This window comes from Colias eurytheme, chromosome 1 (genome assembly GCF_061535395.1).
Source record: "Colias eurytheme isolate Ceu_HAF_F1 chromosome 1, ilColEury1 Martin Lab GWU primary, whole genome shotgun sequence".
Taxonomy (NCBI): Eukaryota; Metazoa; Arthropoda; class Insecta; order Lepidoptera; family Pieridae; genus Colias; species Colias eurytheme.
In genome coordinates this window covers 14,907,535-14,922,539 of record NC_142980.1, presented here as the reverse complement: position 1 = coordinate 14,922,539, position 15,005 = coordinate 14,907,535, and the positions used below count along the sequence as shown (strand labels likewise).

Below are 15,005 nucleotides of genomic sequence, written 5' to 3'. Positions count from 1 at the left end.
TAAGTTTGTGGCACTATATCTATAGCTCATCTTCCTACGATGTGCACAAAGCAATTTGTGCAATACACGCGCTCTATACTATACTATAGGTCTACCAGAATCTGATGGCATATTTATATTTAAGAAATAAAAGATTTTCATGTGGCAACTTATTTGACAACTATCAAATTGGTTGTCAAATTATTTGTCTTTTTTGCAGTTGATAAATAAATTTTAGGATTTTGTCTAAAAAAATCTTCGAAAATGTCGAAAAAGCCGCTGTGATCACAAGCAAGAGGTGTTGTTTATAATGTGTATAGAAAAATATTTGATGAAGAAGGGTCAAACACATCACAATTTTCAATTTAGAAGATTTTATTGGTAAATTGGACTTACCCGCTTTGATACTTTCAATTAAATAATATTATATGTAGGTAACTATAATATTGTTTGTTGATTGGAATATAATTTTATGAAAACTTATTACAGGAGTTTCCAATACGGCTATTCGTCAAGTCCAAGCTGTCCAAGTCAATTTTATAGTGTGTGTCTCTGTTTATACTTACGAAAATAAACATAGTTTTATTTTATTTTTATTTTATTTTATAAAAAATTATAAGCAGTCTAGTTTTCTATCGATATAACATCGATATTTTAACATGGAATAATGATAATGAACATACAAATATAGGTATGTGTAAATAATAATATGTATTACCTGTATAAAAGTAATATGTATATTATACATGTAAGTATGTACCCACATAATATTAAGTGGATATCTCATTATTAAGTACAGTATTGTCCACTTATGTAATGTGACTAATGATATTGAGAACAAACTGAAAAATATATGCAGTATCAAGATCGTTCAGTCCATTTTCCCTAGGGTTGCACACTCTAAATTTTGATTTCCCTAATTGCCATCAGATTCTGGTTTACCTATATATCTATACTCTAAGTCAATCACAGTCCTTAATAAAGATTTCTTCATGAAGATATTTTTACTATTGACTAGCTGCCCCGTCAGACTTTTTTCTGCCCTGTTGCCCCTTATTCTTATATTTTCTCCGTAAGAACCATCCTTGCAAAGCACAAAAACGTAATAAAAATTAGCCAAAATGGGTCGAGCCATTCTTGAGTTTTACGCTTAGCAACACAGAGATTTATTGTTATTTTTACATTTTTTTTTGTCCTAAAGGTTTTATTCATATAATATAGCACTATCAGACGTTGTTTTGCCCCACTGTTCTTTTTCATTTTGGTTCTCCGTAAGAACATTCCTGCCTTAACGAAAACGTTAAAAAACCCAGGCCAAATAATTTTACAGTCATAATTAATTAATATTTCGCAGCAGTTTTGCAGCATTCCAGACGATGGTTCGTTACAACAATATCGTTAGAGCGATAAAAATAATGACCCATTAATTAACTAACAATTAGTTGACCGTACGCGTTATAAAGATTAAGAAATACAATTTATTACATGTTCGAACGGTGTTCAAACATGTTATACTTTTTATTACAATTTTATTGTTTTTCATATCTTGTACAAAATGTCTTAACTCGACAAGCTTCACTAGTAATATTTTAATTATTGTCTCTAAAGATTTATTGGAAATCAATATAAACGCAAACTAAATCAAAATATAATATTATTGTATTTCCTCAGCATCCAGTATTGGTCGCACGTTCTTCTTTAGATTGGATGCCAAGTCGAGTTAATTCCTTGTACTCAGATGTTGGAGCTTGGAGTGGAAAGTTTGTTCGTATCTTTAGTATTATAGGACATAATATATATACTTACTTCAAGAGTTATCTTTTATATAATATCATATTCACTATATCAATTTACAGCGACCCGTAATGGATGAAATTGAATCCGACGAAGCTCTCCGATTTTACCAGTTTCTCAATTATTTAGATGGCGGTAGTTTTGGAACAGGTAAAATATTATCTATGATAATCTAACATTAAGATGAGAAATCTAAGACGTTTTCGACGTTATAGATATGTTGGACACATTCCATTACAAAACGAAAGTCTGGTAATTGCCGGACTCGATATAGGTGAGTGAGCGAGATGTAATCGATTGTAGACATGAGAGTGAAAGAGAACAATGAACGCGGCCGTTGCCGCTTGAAAATTTGAAATATATTGTTGGTGCCCTATCTTTTCTCTTGATTCTTCATATTTAGGTACCTACTGTTTTAACTTCTTATTGTCTTTTTTACTACTCTAGGGCCTATTGACGAATTCGTTGATGCCATGAATAGACTAGCTTCCTATATGAAACAACAAAATAGTAGAGAAACGCAAGTGAGAGGTATGCGGGAATTAGAGGCTATCAATGGAGAAAAAGGTAATTATTTGATACTACAAAGACGTGTTTAAAAGAGTGTTATTTCTCGCTTTCTAAGTATACTCAGATCTTAACTATGCAACGAATTTAATCCATGATCCGGTTTTTTTAAAGAGATAGATTGATACAAGTAGTAGGTTTAAATGTTTAGCAATATGCAAAATTGCACATGTGCAAATCCGGGCGAGTCGCTAGTTTTATTTGAATACTGATCCTTTAAAATCAAAGCAGTCTATTATAGGGTAGATATTACTTAGGGTAATTTATTAGAAATGATTTATAGTGTAATTTTTGGTGCTGCTCCATTGCTACTTCATACTTGATATTAACAGGTAACAGCATCAAAACGGTTTTGGAAATAAGTACAGTTATAATGCGAAAGAAACGCAAATTCTTTTGTACTGGCGAAGTGAAGGAACCTATCGTGAACAATAAAATTATATGCAAGGATCGGATTTTACTCCCCATTGCCGGTACATCATGTAGAGACGCTATAATGTATTGGCATCCAGACTTAACCGAAGAACATTACTGCGTTGGTGCTTTGGAATCTAAAAGCCCAGTACACATTATGGATATCGAAGGTACCTAATATTCTCAAAAAAAAATAGAAAAGTTTTAAGTATATATGTAAAATATTAAATAAAAATTAACACAATTTTCAGGTGAGATGTTTTGTAAGGGAGACGATTATTCGAAACGAGAATATTTATTGGCATGTGATTTTTATGAAGACCAAGAATCACCAGTTGCTGATTTACTTCAGTATTACCCCGATCCTGATCCTGAAATAAGCCCTAAATTGTATTAATTGAATAAAATATTGAAATACTAGATATTGTTGATTTATTTTCATTTTATGATTACCATACTACTTATGTATAATATTTTCGAAGTATCAAGTAATGTACGGCAAAACCGTTATTAGTTTTAATTAACATCTAGCAAACACATTAAAACATTTTGAAGTAGAGTTTATGAACTTTAATTAAAATCAATCAACTTCCTCGAGACAATTCCTTCTAATTCATATATAACCAGATGTACAAATTATAATTCACTGTACACTGTTGCCATCCAAAGTAAACAGTATTTATTATAAGTTAGGTACATTACTATATTTCTGGTTAATATGTATTTTAAATTAATAAAAGGTCAATTATTATTATTCAATTTTAATTATTACTTAGTAGTAGCGCTGTAATTGCTGTGGAGTTTGTATAATCTGTGGAAGCAGTGTGCTCAAATCCTAATTTTCAATTTATTATTCGATTGTCATATTACTTGCTCTGTGTTCGATTGTGATTTGTGATTCGATTCATATTCGATTTGTGTAGCGCGAAAATTATGGGGATTAAATTACTGTCGCGTTATTAATTTTTATTTTTTTAAGTTGTCGCTATTTATACTATAAACTATTATTTTTTGAAGCATCATCCTTGTAATGAATTCTTTTACGTCCTTCATGTAAGATATTCATTCAAATGAATAAAAATGCCGTATTTTCTTCACGTATAGGTTAGATAGTTGAACTAAAAACCAGAGAAAGTCCGCGGTGTGCGGACCTGTTATAATAGAGAAAGATTTCTTGTAATACAGTCGATAAAGTGTTAAATAACGATGGCTGAAGAACGTGTAAAAATGCGAAAGCAGCTGGGGTTGTTGGAAGGAGTTGCAATAATACTGGGGATAATATTCGGGAGTGGTATCTTTATTTCGCCGAAGGAAGTTTTGGAGAAAACGGGGTCAGTTTGGGGTGCTTTGTCTGTATGGGCTGCCTGTGGAGTTCTTGCCACTCTTGGTGCTCTTTCTTATGCTGAATTGGGTAAGTTTTATTACAAAATGTCACAGCACATTACATTTTCATGCCTTATGATTGTAAGCATAGTTCGTTAAAAGTTAAAACAACAACTGGTTTTTGTTTTTGTTTTTTATCTCCAATGATTTTATCAAAAACAGCTATCTTAATTGTATGAGAGCATAAATCTTCTCTCATTAGTATGCTATTTGGTTATAATACAGAATCACAATATAATATGTATGTATTGTTTCAAACGAAAAAAATACGATCCGATAAAAAGAAGAAAAGAAGTAACTAATGAAATCTAAAAAGTAACTTTTAGAAGCAATTCAAATAAAACTTTCACATTTTATTAATGTCAAGGATACAACATTGACTTCTTTTGAATAATAATGTAATTTGTATACCAATAATTTGAATTGAATAGGTTGTTTTGTACACCAAACTGTAGAGGTTTGAACCTTATATATGAATGACAATAAAATTGAAGATTTACTCAATACTAAAGTTGATTGTATTTTTAATGATAATAGGTCTCTGACTATTAAACTCATCCACCTTTTTTTCATAAATAGTTTAAGTCAAACTTGGACATTGGGCATATTTTGTTAACTCCTAGGGTAATAAGAGAATGGAAAATGTACAGAAAAAACACTTGACAGTAATATGCATTGAAGTGATTGTAATAAAACTTTTGGCTTTATTCATAATCGATGTTCACACTTATTGATTCATAATCAATTTAATAAATCTAAGTAGGTATATGTATTTTTTCCACAATATACTTAAAATAATATACGAGCATTTCTCTACAACTCTATTTTGCGTGAGAGGGAAACCAGCTAAAACTGAAACCACCCGAGTTCCTCCATGAAGCCTATCCTAATTTTCAATTTATTAGCTTGTGAGGGCTGCTGAAGGCTTCAGGGAGGGACCCGGGAGACCCCAGGTGTATTGCCCTGTCCACAATATAACTATGAGCAATTAAACACATTAAATGAAACAATATTCACAGGCACAGCTTTAGCTCAAAGTGGGGGAGACTACCACTACATTAATGAAGCCTTTGGACCCCTTCCCGCTTTTTTATATCTATGGGATGCTAATTTGGTGTTTGTGTAAGTTATTTTCCTGTCAAATAATATTTGTATATGCAGAATTTGATGCATTCATTTTTAAACAACATTACCTAGTACTATAAAAGATGTTCAATGCAGAGTATCAAAAAACATAACAACTAGAGCTTCAATCATTTATTTAAATAGATAGAGATAAACTACGATAACATGGCGCGCCCCTCCAAATTACTGTTTCAATGTGTGTAGTGACATCTTTACGAAGGAGTTTGTATGTAGTTGTACGTATTCGTCTTTAGTACTTTACGTCCAGATTTGTTGGTCAACTAATCATAAGTTGCCGAGCGCCCAAGACAACGCACGTGTCGTTTTCATAGAATACGTCAGTGCAGCGCCATTACTAATAATAATGAGCGATTAGAGCGTGACTAGTCGAGCAACAAATCCGTGGATTTGTTTTTGTTTGACGGCCGTCTCATTACGCACACATGCGTTGTGAATCTTGGTGGTGCATTGTAAATACTTTCACAAATACTTTCAAACGTTTTGAATTTTGGAGGGGCGCGCCATGTTATCGTAGTTTATCTCTACATAAATATTTGATATTGTCTACATCTTATTGCAGTATCAAATTTAGGATTAATTATTATTATAATATAGGTTATTATTATTATTTACATTAACCTTTTCTTTTAGACCAAGCACAAATGCAATTATGTCAGTAACCTTTGCAAACAATCTGCTGGAACCAATATTTCCAAACTGTCCCATTGATCCTCTTTGTCAGAAACTAATAGCAGCTGTCACTATATGTGAGTATTAATTTTTTGTATTATTGAGTCTAAAACTCCTATTACTGTTATAAAAATATTTGTGAAATTACTTCAAAAGTAAAAAAAAATCATCTAGGACTCATTGTTTAGTATTTACATGGCTTGGAAAACTAATTAAAATATTGGTTTGAATTGAACTGATGACTAATAATAATTAAACTAATAAATCCATTCTTTCAGGTTTCCTGACGTTCATAAATGCATATGATGTAAGATTCACAACTCGCATACAGAATGTGTTCATGTTTACAAAAATTGCTGCTCTTGTTATCATTATATTGGGAGGAATTGTGTGGATGGCTCAAGGTAATAATTGTTTTATTCAAATCGAAATTTAAATACCTTATTTCTTATGCAAAAAATAATATTTTAGATGAGATGATAAATGCATTGAGAAAGCATTGCAATGGTTCCACAATAGTTTTTTTTAGATATTTGGTGAAATATAACATATCCCCAGATGTTTATGTATGTAGAGTATCTTGAAAATATTTTTCCATTAATTTCATGAATACCAAATTTTTTATGTGGCTTTGTAATCCATGCGACTTTTATTAATGCGAAAGTTCACTTGGTATGTGTTGGAAATATTGTGTAAATTTAGATAAATTTTAACATAGGTCAGAAGCACTTCACATGTGTGATTGAAAAAAACCCTTTACGAATAACCTAAGAAAATTTTAGGAAATGTAAAATACCATGCATAGGCTCCTTTTCATTGCGAAAATGTAGAAGTGAGGTTAGAATATGGGTTATTTACGAACGTAAAACTTAAACACGAATAAAATTTATTTTTAGTTTGAAATAATAGCAATAACACAATAGGTGCACAAAGGAAGCCGCGTGAAAAGTCATATTTTATACTACCTCAAAATTTTTCTAAAATTAAAAAAAAAACCTTTATTTTGAACAAAGTTGAGCAAAGCGACTTATTTTACCCATAAGCGATTTATTATTATTACAATGCATATTCAGTGTTAATTTATAGTTGTAGTTGTCTAACGCAAGTTATACCTAAATATGAATAATTTTATGTAGCAAAATTCAATAACGACTTATTTAATTGCTTGCGTTTTACATAGTAAAATTACTTTAATATATTTTTAATAACATTTTTCGTGTGATTTAGGTGGTGTGGAACATTTTGAAGATGGTTGGGCGGGCACAAAGACTTCTGTCAGTGACTGGTCTGTTGCATTTTATTCTGGAATATTCTCTTATTCTGGCTGGTGAGTTTTGTATACCTACCTCTTTCTAAAAATTGAGAAAACATTTGAAGAATTTAGGAGTAATACTATTTAATTCTCAATTGGCGATATGTTTTAAGGTTTAATATGAATAATATAATAGCATATGTGTTTAAATTTGGTCCAAATTAATCTGGTCAGGAAATAACATAGGTATAATTTAACTAATTATACACAATATTTATATTTGGATACACATGGTATAATCTTTTAATAATAGACATTAATGAAACAATGTTCTACTTAGTTACTTTGTACACAATATTAACGCAGAAAGAAAAATTGATTTATTTCGCAAAGACTTAATTAATATTCTACACTGCATAAAATTCACAGTCTCACAAATAATCTTAAAAAAAGGGAAATAAAAATATTTCTTTAACAGGAATTACCTCAACTTCATGACAGAGGAATTGCGAGAGCCATTCGTGAATCTCCCAAGAGCCATCTATATATCTCTGCCACTAGTTACTGGGATATACCTTTTGGCAAATGTGTCGTATCTTGCAGTGTTGGGTCCGAATGGTGTAAGGGCCACTGAGGCTATTGCTGTTGTAAGTATTTATTGATTTATGAATATTTTTGTTTAATATAACATATTTGCAAGGAGTAGTTTTGGAAAAACTGACTCTGATGATTTTAATGCATGTTTATATATTTTATGATCTATTTACTTCAAATCAAGGCTTTAATTGCTATGTAATAAAGAGCCAATTTGTTATTCTGAGCTATTGCTATTTTTTGTACCAATTTTCATTTTGATCTATATGGGATACATATTTTCACCTGTTATTCAATTATGGCATTGTTCATATTATAACAGTTGAATTAACATTTATACCTGATGGATTACATTTCACTTCTACTAATTCTTACATCAACTATAACAATAACCATAAACTATTAAATATTGCCTAGCTAAATAATATACCTTTTCCAGGACTTTGCAGTAGCGGCCCTTGGCTGGTTGAAATGGGCGATGCCCACTCTAGTAGCCATAGCGATACTTGGCGGTCTCTCTGTGCACATCATGACGTCATCGCGCATGTGCTTCGCGGGTGCGAGGAATGGGCATATGCCGGAATTATTGGCGCATATAAATGTTAAGTGCATGTCGCCTATGCCCTCGCTTGTGTTCTTGGTGAGTTTTGGTAATGTAGTGTTTTTTAGACCTTTTTCAGTATAGTAGTTTGAAAAAAAAAAAGAAAAAAAAATCATTCCTTTTAAATTTCAAATTTTGCAATTTTTTAAGCAATTAATTTTCAAATTGTAAGCAAATAATTTTGTAACATTTACTTATTTTTTTTTACTTATTTTGTAGTGCTCCATCTAGGTATTTATCAATCAGTGTAAATTTCTTTAATAATTTTTTTGGGTATCTATATTTTATATTTGTTTCAGATGCTGATATCGCTTATAATGCTGATTCCCAGCAATCTTACATCGCTGATAACATACTGTACTGTAGTGGAATCGTTCTTCACTCTTCTCAGTTGTAGCGCTGTGTTGTGGCTCAGATATAAGAAACCACATCTAGCTAGACCTATAAAGGTAAACTAGGATGGCCAAAAGCATTTTATTATTGAATTTTAAAGAATTATTTTTTGTTTTATTATTTATTTAACCTATTGAGCCCCGAACGGCCAGATCCGACCGCGACACAATAGATTTTCTATTGTGTCTGTGATTCCGGGGCCTGATGGATTAAAATAGAGTACCAAGTCATAAATACTTGATAACTGTTTAATTTTTAAAACTTAACTGAACTTTCTTTATCCGTTCATTATTCAAAATAGATTTTATCAATTTTAATTTTACCCATGTTAAGCTATGCCAAGTATTAACAAACAATTCTTATGCTTGCCTATTTAACATGTTATGATTTTAATTTTACCCATGTTAAGCTATGCCAAGTATTAACAAACAATTCTTATGCTTGCCTATTTAACATGTTATGATTTTAATTTTACCCATGTTAAGCTATGCCAAGTATTAACAAACAATTCTTATGCCTACCCATTTAACATGTTATGATTTTAATTTTACCCATGTTAAGCTATGCCAAGTATTAACAAACAATTCTTATGCCTACCCATTTAACATGTTATGATTTTAATTTTACCCATGTTAAGCTATGCCAAGTATTAACAAACAATTCTTATGCCTACCCATTTAACATGTTATGATTTTAATTTTACCCATGTTAAGCTATGCCAAGTATTAACAAACAATTCTTATGCCTACCCATTTAACATGTTATGATTTTAATTTTACCCATGTTAAGCTATGCCAAGTATTAACAAACAATTCTTATGCCTACCCATTTAACATGTTATGATTTTAATTTTACCCATGTTAAGCTATGCCAAGTATTAACAAACAATTCTTATGCCTACCCATTTAACATGTTATGATTTTAATTTTACCCATGTTAAGCTATGCCAAGTATTAACAAACAATTCTTATGCCTGCCTATTTAACATGTTATAAGAATAAGAATAAATAAGAATAAAATAATTTTTATTAGGCACACCAAATTACCACCACCAACACAAACAAAAAAAAAAGAAACAATATAAAAATACACTCTTAAATATAATCTAACATAAAAATTAAAACTAAGAATATGATTTGTGTGGCGACTGGCGACCTAAAGGGTAAGGCCGCTCAGCTTATGCTATGCCGATATGGTCAGCATAGCGCTGGTTTTCAGGGCCCCACCAGACAACAAAATGCTTAAGTCTAAAGTGTCTCTCTCTGCTGTTAGATAATAAAACAATTAATAAAGAAATAAAATAATTATATACGTTTGCATGTATAGAATATAATATATTGCGGTTATTTTACCCATATTGTGAAATACATATACTTATATACATATATATATATATATTTACATAATAATAAATAACCACAGTTTATAAATACATATAAGGAATTAAAAGAATACAACTATATTGCATACTATATAATACGTATATATTATAATAATAATAAACTGTTATATACAACGCAACTAAGGTTTTCCGACGAATTCGTTAATCAAATGTTTTTTATATTTATTCTTAAAAGAATTTTTAGATATTGACTCACGTATCGGCGGCGGTAGATTATTCCAACTCTTAGTTGCGTTGTATACAAAGCTGCCTCTAAAGGCGGTTGTATGGTATCTGGGCATAATCATCATGTATGTTGATGCTCTTGTGAAGTGTGAGCCATCACCTACCCACCTAAGTTTATTAAAAAGGTATTTTGGTATCTGTGACGTCACCACCTCAAAAAGCATCACAGCAAAGTGAAGGCGCCTGCGTCTTTCCATATTGAGGGTTTTTGCCTGGATTAGATATGGCGTAACATGTTCTCTTGGCGGTATGTCCCAGCAGAACCGAGCACACGCGTTTTGAACCCGCTGTATGGCATTCTTGGTCCTTGCTTGTTGTCCTTGGTCCTTCCTTGCTTGTTATGATTTTCGTTTTTGTTCTTTCTTGTGTTTATTCTTTTTTGTGTGTGTTAAAAGCGGCCTAAAAAAGCCTTGACCACCGAGCGGCCCGATCGGGCCACGACACAATAGATTTTCTATTGTGTCTGTGATTTCGGGGGCTGAGGGATTAAATAAAGAATTTAAATAAATAAATAAATTCCTTGCAGGTGTCCCTGTGGATGCCGATAGTGTTCGTGGTGGTGCTGTTTGTGCTGATGATAGTGCCGATAGTGAGCGAGCCGGTGGCGGTGATAGCGGGCGCGTTGATCACGCTCGCCGGAGTTCCGGTGTACTTGCTGCTTGTGCGAGCGCAGCCAGCGGCAGTCGCGGCGCTGTCCAGTGAGTATGCTCGTACCACAAACTCAAACATTTATTTATTCAATTAGACTTCTTCTAGAAGCACTTTTAAAACGTCATTAGGTACATATTTTTAACATTTCCACCGATTCGGAAAGCAGTATCTACGGAGAAGAATCGGCAAGAAACTCCATAGTTGCTCTTTTTAATCATGTCAGTTTTACAATTTTACAAATTACATATGTGACATCATATATTATAGTAATATGCCAAAGAACTGTCCTGTGGTTTTTACGCGACAACCCTCCATGGGTTTTTATCGTCCACAAAGCAGATACTAAGATATTTTTTTATTTTTATCAAGCTATTGCATAGCTTCTATCGCGGGCCTTGAGCGCGGGGACCGAATCCAGAAATTCCGTAACGAAAAAACCTCACGCTCCCCACTCCGACGGGCACGGAGGTGTGGCTTGAAGGGATAGCATGCAATAGCTTTACCGCGGCAGTCCCCGAGTGCCACACGTCTTTTTTTATTTTATTTGTATAAGAACATAACAGTTCTTATTACATGCTATATAAATAGTACTAAAATTCACAACAATACACAACATGTTCTATTATTAAAAAAAGAAAAACAACACAAAAAAAATATATGCGTGTACTAGAGTACACACGTAAGAAGTGAAACTTCTTTATGACCTTAAAAATGTCACGAGTATGGCGTAACGCAAAAATTTCACGCGTACGGCGTAACGCAAAAATGTCACGCGTACGGCGTAACGCAAAAATGTTACACTAAATTTTTGTCCAACCCCGATAAAGAAGTTTTACTTCAAAAACAAGCCTCACGCAAATGAACTAATCTACCTATATAATAAAAAGAATAATAAATAAAGCCCACATTTCATTACTAACTTAAACTGTTATCTCTTTGACGTCCCCCTCACTCCCGCGCACTGGCGCACACCCGATTCTTGCAGAAGCCGCATGAGCATAGTAAAAAGAGAGAAGTAGGCCAGCTCCCGGCGTTTAGGAGCACACGTACTCGATAAATATCAATGTGACAAGTGGCAAACCTGCGCCCTACGAGGACGCATTGATATAGGGAGCGTGAGGTTTTTTCGTTACGGAATTTCTCGATTCGGCCCCCGCGCTCAAGGCCCGCGATAGAAGCTATGCAATAGCTTAAAAATTGTATAAACAATCACCGACCGCTCACAGCGATAGCGCGGCCCTCACGAGATTGGTACCAGAGTGGAAACCGAGCGGCGTTGTGTGCGTGCGTAACGTACATGAAGGGGCGTGGCCAACTGCATATAAACAGCGCGATATACCTTTGTTCGAAGCTACCATAGTCCATACCTCTCTCTTTTTACTATGGCATGAGTTTCGAGTCTACAAGGTAACGTCTTTGCTTTGTAGCGGCTTGTCATTGGCCCATTCAGCGCCCAATGAGCTGCCCGCTGACTACGCCACCAGGCCCTGTCAAAACAAACAAAAAAAATCATTTTAACATTACTATAAAAAATATTCATAATTTATTTATAATCTGTTCGCAGCTAAATTCACACACGGCTGTCAAAAGTTATTCCTGTCGGCGGTTGAAGACAAGGAGGAGTGAATCTTACGTATGTACAAATTAGGTATATTTTTCAACGAATCTATCAATTACTAATTATTTTTGTAAACATCACAAGGCACTTGTCCCACTGTCAACTAGTCTTGATTTTTTAAGTTATACTTAATAGTTTCTACTTAAGGTATTCCGTATTTTAAAATGATAGAATTATTTATTAGTCACACAATTAAAATGCACACAGGATTTATTATTAGTATTGGTATTTTAATAAATTGCGCACTCAGCGAACAGTTTACTCAACAATAAAATATAGAGAAATCTATCAATGAAACGAATGTGAAATAATGTGAATAACCATACAAGCAAAAATAGTACTTAATGCCAATTTCACACTTGTCATATCAATAATTTTACATTGTAGTTGTTTAGCTTTTTGGAACCATCCCAGCACAGAATGTGTACTTGCCAAGAAATTGTCAACGTAATGACATTGTAAGAAGACTGCATTTTTTTGGTCGACTGCTTATAAAATTGGCACTTATGTATAAATACATAATATTATGTTCATGAATCATGTTCATGTATTTATGTATAGGTGCTTGTGTAGTGCTCTAGTAATTAGTTTATCTGTATATTTTTATTTGAACATAATTTATGATTTTCGGGTGATAACTACGCGTTCTCACATAGATTTTATTTTGTGTTTAGAAAGGAAATTCTTTTTATATTGATGAAACGTTTTTCAGTTTTATTTTTTTAGTACTGAATAAGTCTTATTTTGAGAAAATTAGACGATTGCCAATAGTGGGATAAGTGCTTATATTCATCTACTTTGATATTTCAAACTCATATGTTTGTTAGTTTGTTGTATTGTTATTATTAATTACTTAAATTATTGAATGGAAATGTGTATTAATAGTAATATGTTATAGTAATAGTACTATTAATTGGTAATTTTTTAACATTTATTTTATGTTGTTTGCAGTTTTATATTATTGTAGTATCTTTATGTGATACTTGTTGATTATTAAAGTATGTACAAATAATAATTATTATTAATGAATCTAATCAATTAGTTTTCTATTATCATTGATGGGACAATATTGTATATGTTAATACTTAATTATAAACTAAAATAATTGTAGTGTGTGCATATACAGAGTAATGTGTATACAGAGTGTTTAAGTATATAATTACAAAAATAATGTATTTTGGAATATCTAAAGATTATTCGAATAGTACGTATTTTACTTATTTTATCATAAATATTATGTATCTCTGTGTTCTATACACAACTGACTTTGTCACGACTGTTTAAAAGAGGCTTAAATTAACTTTTGTATTAAGTAATAAATTAATATTTATTTATATTCAGGTTTATTGTAAATTTTGACAATACATCACGGAAGAACACACAAAACTTGTATATATTTATATAAGTTTATGATAACATCTTTTCATCACAATTAAAACATATTTTTATAATTTTTAGTACACGTATATAGTGGTGAAGAACGCTTTTTTATTATGTACTTCGTAGACTAAGGCATGCAAGCTTTTGTTTAATATCATTACATATATGTATATAAAACAAAGTCGCTTTCTCTGTCCCTATTGTCCCTTTGTTGTATGCTTAAATATTTAAAACGTAAAAAAATATTTAAAATTATGCGTAAGTAGTTACGCAACGGATTTTGATGCAGTTTTCTTTCATAGATAGAGTGATTCAAGAGGAAGTTTTAGTATATAACATATTAGGTTTTAGACTAGATGGGCGAAGCCACAAGCGGAAAGATAGTTAAGAATATAGAATATGTATGTATTATATAGGATAGGTATTTTGTGATTACCCTACTTCTGCCATAAAAATTAACTTATACAGTTAAAACAACTGAGGTTATCAATTATCAATATAATATATATGTATTTATAACTGTTTCATAATTAGTGCACTCTGGTGCGGGCTAGTTTAGGATATATAATTATATAGTGCATCATTTATTACTACAGTTGGTTATTATATATCTTAAACATCCATATGTGCAAGTTATATTGCAAGAACAAAATACATCATGATTCATGTATCATATAGAATTCATAGCAAGAACTGGCATTTGTATAGATTTCATGAGGAACTTCTCAATAAAATGATAGAAACTTAAAACAAGAATTTATTCATTAACTGCTTATGGTAGTAAAAGATGTTGAATTTAATGTGTGTAGTACTCGAATTATAAATATAATTGTTAGTAATGTATATTTCATTCGAAGCTTAGAGAGCTTATTAAAAATTATTATTATAATTAAGCGAGCAATTAATCTCACTTATACAATCTCATCTTTATCTCAAA

At 32.0% G+C, this 15,005-nt stretch overlaps 2 protein-coding genes across 2 annotated transcripts; both read left to right on the top strand.

Annotated features, from left to right (window-relative positions):
- The first annotated feature begins 1,485 nt into the window (after nucleotides 1-1,485).
- Nucleotides 1,486-3,151, top strand: LOC149911395 (uncharacterized). The gene is made up of 6 exons (XM_090117074.1): nucleotides 1,486-1,560; nucleotides 1,651-1,743; nucleotides 1,836-1,923; nucleotides 2,221-2,340; nucleotides 2,673-2,924; nucleotides 3,006-3,151. Exons 1-6 carry the CDS (start codon nucleotides 1,486-1,488, stop codon nucleotides 3,149-3,151), a joined length of 774 nt encoding a protein of 257 aa, XP_089973200.1.
- Nucleotides 3,152-3,629: 478 nt separating this feature from the next.
- Nucleotides 3,630-14,505, top strand: gb (solute carrier family 7 member genderblind). The gene is made up of 10 exons (XM_090105956.1): nucleotides 3,630-4,165; nucleotides 5,157-5,259; nucleotides 5,914-6,029; nucleotides 6,231-6,356; nucleotides 7,180-7,279; nucleotides 7,683-7,851; nucleotides 8,238-8,438; nucleotides 8,699-8,848; nucleotides 10,946-11,117; nucleotides 12,635-14,505. The coding sequence occupies exons 1-10, from the start codon at nucleotides 3,961-3,963 to the stop codon at nucleotides 12,694-12,696; spliced, it is 1,404 nt and encodes a 467-aa protein (XP_089962082.1). The 5' UTR covers nucleotides 3,630-3,960; the 3' UTR covers nucleotides 12,697-14,505.
- The last annotated feature ends 500 nt before the right edge of the window (nucleotides 14,506-15,005 follow it).

Coding starts and splice junctions, on each gene's coding strand:
- LOC149911395 (XM_090117074.1), top strand. CDS start 1,486: ATGTTATACTTTTTATTACAATTTTATTGTTTTTCATATCTTGTACAA. Junction 1,744..1,835: donor GAGCTTGGAGTGGAAAGTTT/GTTCGTATCTTT, acceptor ATCAATTTACAG/CGACCCGTAATGGATGAAAT. Junction 2,925..3,005: donor ACACATTATGGATATCGAAG/GTACCTAATATT, acceptor CACAATTTTCAG/GTGAGATGTTTTGTAAGGGA.
- gb (XM_090105956.1), top strand. CDS start 3,961: ATGGCTGAAGAACGTGTAAAAATGCGAAAGCAGCTGGGGTTGTTGGAA. Junction 4,166..5,156: donor TCTTTCTTATGCTGAATTGG/GTAAGTTTTATT, acceptor CAATATTCACAG/GCACAGCTTTAGCTCAAAGT. Junction 8,849..10,945: donor ATCTAGCTAGACCTATAAAG/GTAAACTAGGAT, acceptor AATTCCTTGCAG/GTGTCCCTGTGGATGCCGAT.